Source organism: Vombatus ursinus, unplaced genomic scaffold (genome assembly GCF_900497805.2).
Source record: "Vombatus ursinus unplaced genomic scaffold, bare-nosed wombat genome assembly UNPS02004953.1, whole genome shotgun sequence".
Classification (NCBI taxonomy): Eukaryota; Metazoa; Chordata; class Mammalia; order Diprotodontia; family Vombatidae; genus Vombatus; species Vombatus ursinus.
Window position 1 is genome coordinate 1 of NW_020944731.1, and position 5,603 is coordinate 5,603.

Here is a 5,603-nt window from a genome sequence, read left to right on the forward strand (position 1 = left end):
CCACATGTGTCCTCGAGGCTGGTAGGTAGCCCAGGCCTGCCCTGGATTCTTGGGACCATAGGCTGAGCAATGGTGACCAGCCGGCCTCAGCAGGGGTCCCTTCTGCAGCTCTTCCAAGTCCAAATGGGCAAGCATTGTGAGGACGTAGACAAAAGAAGACTAACTAATTCATGAGCAGCATATTAACGTAGTTTTGACGGAGGCCTGACACGGAGACACCTTCCACTAGACCTGTCAAAGGGCAGCATGTCCCCTTGCATAACAACACGAGCGCCTTTCAGAAAAGCCAAGTTTTCTCCTTCCACTTTACGCCAAGGGTTGTCCATACAAGCCCAGTTCTCCACTTCTTGGGTACCCAGTGGCAGCTGGTGGAGGTGGGAGGGGGAAGAGTGGGCACACCCTTTTGGTTGTTCCATTTGCCACTTAGGGAGGGTCTGCCAGGAGCCAGGGGTGGTGAAGGGCAAGTGCTAACATCTCTTTCATCCCAATGAAATCCAGGAGCTTTTGCACTTGGAAGAAGTTGCTCCTGTTCGTCTTGGGGATGCTGTTCTTTGTGGCTTCGCTGGCTTATGGTGAGCCTTGTGCAGTGCCCAGGTTGGCCACTCCAGATGGGGGCGAAGGACAAGGGTTTGGGGACAGGGCTGTCAAAATGTGGAAGAGAGATCGTTGAAGGGGAACCTTTAGGGAGCCAAAGGGACAAAAGCCCTGGCAAAAGGGACCCAGGCCACATGTGGGCAAGCTCTCCTGCCTCAAATGTCAGAGTTCCATCCTGTCTCTCCTTCTCCTCTCCATCCAATCCAACAAACCTTTATTGTGTGTCTTCTGTATGCTGGCCTCAGAGCCTCATGCTGCAAGGTCAGGATGGCTGTCCCACCCACCTTGAGCATGTCAGGGGCATGGAGTTAATTTATTTGTGCCCTCCGTGGTCACTGACCCGGCACTTGAGGGTGGGGGATTGGGAGAGGCACTGAATCAGGAAGGAATCTATTATCTGAGCAAGACACACAGTCAATGAAAGGTCTGGGGGCTTTGCCCCTTCTCATTGGTGAGAACAGACAGGCCAATAGAGACAGGCATGATCCCAGAAGGGCTGGACCCTTGGTCAGGAGCCATGCCATCACTCAGTCCATTCTGTGAGATCAAGTCCAGCTCAGGAATGATGATACCACATGCAGATGGTCACCAGCGGCTGTCTGCAGTCAGCCTCTCTACAGAGAGCATTCTGGTCCTCATTCAAAAGGGACAGGGCCTTTTGTTGACCAGACTTGGGACAAGAAGGCAGCCCTTGTGGCTTCAGTCTCCATGTCCTCTCCCAGCTGAATCTCATCCCTCATTGTTGCCATCATCCAAAAGTAGGATCCTTCTTAGAGGATCATGAGAGAGGGATCCCTTTCCTGAAGACTCTTGGGATGGAAGTGGCTCTAGCCATAGCCTTCCACATCATGGGGCCCCTAGCACATCTGCTTTCCTTAGGCTGGGCTCCTAGCTCACATCGACGCGACACTGCCATACTCAGGCTGGATGGAGGTCCTCACCCTAGACTTCTTGCCCTTCTGACACCTCAGCCTCTGTCTCAATGAGCCTTTTCTCCCATGTGCTAGGTGCTTGGTGTTTCTACCCCTATGGACTACAGACCTTCCACCCTGCTATGCTCTCCTGGTGGGCAGCCCGTGGTAGCAGCAGGAGAGAGGACAGGTGGGAACCAGCACAGTCCCCCTCATATTTCCAGGTGAGTGTCCAACTGAGTGTCTAGAACGCTTCACGCAAGATGGGCAGACAACCCACTCACAATCCACTTCATTCCTCTCAACCCAGTGTGGGAGCCAGGATCACAGTTCAAACTTTGCCACTTGCTGCCTTTCAGACCTTGGACAATTCAATGTCAGTCTCTCTAAGACTCAGAGCTCATCACTGCCCCCCCTTCAATTGAAATCAGTTGCCTTACACAAAAGGCCTTCCTTAGCACCTTGTCACACAGTGGGGTGACTCTGGGAACCCGAGGAGTCTCCACAAACTGGCCAGCACAGCCCAGACTAGCAGACTTTACCAAGCTGGGAAGACGTGAAGGCCATGTGCAGATCATGTTGGCTGCCCACCAGAAGCTTATCCACCAGGTGATTTGATATGTGGAGCCATGATGACCTTGCAGGCAGATAAAAAGATCAAGCAATAACAGAAAAAACCCCTAATTCATGGAAAACTTTAGACATACATAAATACATACACACGCACACACACACTTATATGTATATGTATATCTATATATATCTGTATATCTATACAGATATATATATATGTATATTTATGACTGACTGGAAAGGGTAATTTCTCGTTTTGCTTTCATATCACCACCTTTCTCAATATAGCCTTTCCATCTCCCCCTCCCACAGAGTCATCCCTTAAACCAAAGTATAAAACAAGAGGGGAAGACAATAGCTCAGGAAAACCAACCAAGTCAGCAGTGGAGTCCTGCCTTCTGTGCAGATTCCATGCCAGTCGACTCCCAGCCCAGCATTGAAGGGAAGGGAAAAATGTCCTCCTTGATGATCTTTGGGGCCACGCTCCAGCATGATCTTTCCACAACATTTGGTTTCAGATGTTGGTTGTTCACTCCATTTACATGGTTGTATGCGGTGCTTGTTTATCTTGGACTCTTCATTGATTTCTTTCACTTTGCCCCAGTTCATGTAAGTCTTGTCATGTGTATCTTTCTAAAACAAGAGTTGTGGTTTCTTCTAGCATCAGAATATTTCATTGTATCCATAAGCCACAGTTGGTTTAGCCATTCATTCCCCTGCAGATGGGTATTGACTTTGTTTGCTACCAAAGAACTTTCTTGGTGGTTGGATTGGGCTGACATAGAATAAGTAAGTTAATTTTGGTACTTTTGTCACTTTGATTCTATTGCCTTGACTTATGCCTGAGCAATGAATATGTGTCCAATTGTTGAGATCTGTCTCTGTGTGTGAAGGATGTTTTGTAATTGTGTTCCTGGAGTTCCTGTGTGTATACTGACCACAGTTTTTTCAAAAGAATTTCTCTCTCTCTCTCTCTCTCTCTCTCTCCTGCTGGATTTTCTTGGTTGATGTATAGAAATGCTGATGGTTTTCATGGGTTACTTTTTTATCCTACAATTTGGTTTAAGGAATTGTTTTAACTGATTTATTTTTGTTGACACTCTAGGGTTCTCTGGGTAAAGGTTGGTGTTTTCCTCAGTCTCATTGTAACCTCTTTGTCCTTCCAGGAGCTGGAAAATGAGGTTGTGCAGAAGACATCTGAGTGGCACAGGTAAGGCCCCAAACTGCCTGGCAAAGAGAAAAGGAGGGAAAGAGGGGTAGAAAGCTAGAGCTGAGAGAGCACAAGTGAGATTCCCAGGGAGAGAGGGGTCACTGGAGCCCGAACACTTCGGTTAGCAGGTTTATAGGATCGATCCAAACTGAAGCCGACCTCAGAGAACAGATGAAGGTACTGAGGCCTGGGAGGGAAATGATCTGCCCAGGCTCTCCCAGGGAGTAGATGTCAGCAAAGACTTGCACCCAGGCTTCTGGCTCTGCCCTTTCCATTGAGTCGTGGTTTTCTTCAGGAGACACAGTTCCATTTCCTGGCCTCTGTTTGACTCCATCCTCCAGTGCCTATTCTCCTGGTTGACTTTGACCTTTCCTTTTGTCCCTGTCTAGTTCTTCCCAAGAGGAGAAAAGGCCAAAGGAGATGGATTCCCTAGAGGCCCAGCTGGTTGGCTTGAGGCAGGAGCTGGTGGCTTTGAGCCAGAGGCAAGCTGAGGTGCAAAAAGAATTACACCTTTGGCCAGAGAAGATGGTGGCCCTGCGCAATGAGGTGAGTCATCTGGTCTACCAGTTAGGCCACGTGTCCCCTGGGCGCTTCCCAAAGATGTAGGCCCATTGGGTGGACTTTATGATGTGGACAGGACGTTCCTCATCTGTCAATTGGGATAATAACAGCCCCTAGCAGGTCCAATGAGATGATTTTTGCAAACCTCAAAGCAGTGGAGAAATGCCAGCACTTGGTTCACCATGCCTTCCCTGGCACCAAGGTGGCACATGGTGACCCCAGAACTCAGAGTGACTCTAGACACCACAGGCCCCCTGTCCAGGCCCTCTTGCTTCCTCATTTCTTCTGTTGCTCTGGTGTTTGCTGAGCTCTTTCCTCTGGTGGCTTCTAGGTGGAGTCTAAGGTCCCTGGCTGGATTCAGCAGGTCCTTGGTATTAAGCAAGAGGAGGTGCAGGCCCAGCTTCATGACCTGGAACACAGAATCGTGAGTCATGTGGCCCAAGAGTGGCCCAAGTCTGTGAGCAAAGCTGCTGCCATCTTAAGACTGAGCCTTCTGAAGGAAGGAATGACCACCGGCGTGACGAAGGAGGTGAGGCCTGCCCCACTGGCTGTCCTCCTGGCTGGGGTCACTGGTTTGCCCTCAGAAGAGCCTGCCAGGAGGGAGGGGAAAACCCTGGCTGAGCAGGTAGCGTGCTTGCCCGCCCCCCACATGGGCTGGGCCAGCCCTGCAGGTGACCTGGCCCCTGAGTAGTGCATGCCTGTCTTTTAGGAAGTGAACCAGATCATAAAGGAGGCCCTGAAAGAACACAGTGAAGATCGAATCGGGCTTGTGGATTATGCCCTGGAGTCCTCAGGTAGGTGGCCTGCAGAAAGCCAGAGGGCTTGGGACAAAAGGGATTGGCAAATCAGGATGGACCTTAGGAGACAGGAGGAATTGACAAATCAAGATGCCCCCTATGGGCCGTGGCAGTTAAGAGGGGTGATTCCCAGGCAGCACCCCCTCACCTTGAGGGCTGCCTTAAGCCATCTCTGTGTCCTCCCAACTCTCAGGACCCCCCCTCCCCACACACTTCTCTCCATGTTGCTCTTTCAGGAGCCAGCATTGTCAGTAGCCACTCCTCAGAGACATATGGCATCAGGACGGAGTGGTCTGCCCATTTCACTCTGTTGGGCATCCCACTGTGGCGCTATTTCCAGTCACCAAGAGTCATCCTCCAGGTAGGGCTAAACAAAGGTCCCCCAGCTTTGCTCTCTACGTGCCATCTGCCACCCTCCTCTATGGGAGCTGGGCCCTCAAGGCAGAGGGGCCCCACGATCAGGATCTGTTCCATCTGCTGCCTCCTTTCAGCTGATTTGTCTTGTGCCCACAGCCAGATGTCTACCCTGGCAACTGCTGGGCATTCCGGGGCCCCCGGGGCTTTGTCGTGGTACGCTTGTCTGCCCGGATCCAGCTCACTGCCATCACTTTGGAGCACGTGCCCAAAGCCCTGTCCCCAAACAGTGACATCCCCAGTGCCCCAAAGGACTTTGTCATCTTGGTGAGTACCCGAGCCTGGCAGCTCTCCTTTCCAGAGTGGCACAAAGTCGTTTCTTAACAGCAGCATTGCCAGGTGAGCAATGCAAGGCTGTGCCCATTTGACACATGAGACATTTCGGCTGATCTCCTCACTCCAGGCCCAGCCCTTCTGTTCCTCCTCCTCTGCTTAGAGAGAAGCCAGGAAAAGACAACCACAGAAGGAAGAACAGCCAAGATTACAATGTGCCTTGGGGTCCTTTACTATAGCCAGTTGCCTGAGTGGCCAGGTGTCCCATGG

The 5,603-nt window shown here is 51.0% G+C and overlaps 1 protein-coding gene across 1 annotated transcript; it reads left to right on the forward strand.

The window, feature by feature from the left end:
• The first annotated feature begins 2,081 nt into the window (after positions 1–2,081).
• LOC114028577 (SUN domain-containing protein 2-like) lies at positions 2,082–5,419 on the forward strand. Its single transcript, XM_027842840.1, has 7 exons — positions 2,082–2,114; positions 3,245–3,288; positions 3,678–3,834; positions 4,181–4,378; positions 4,559–4,643; positions 4,883–5,007; positions 5,160–5,419. Exons 1-7 carry the CDS (start codon positions 2,082–2,084, stop codon positions 5,382–5,384), a joined length of 867 nt encoding a protein of 288 aa, XP_027698641.1. The 3' UTR covers positions 5,385–5,419.
• The last annotated feature ends 184 nt before the right edge of the window (positions 5,420–5,603 follow it).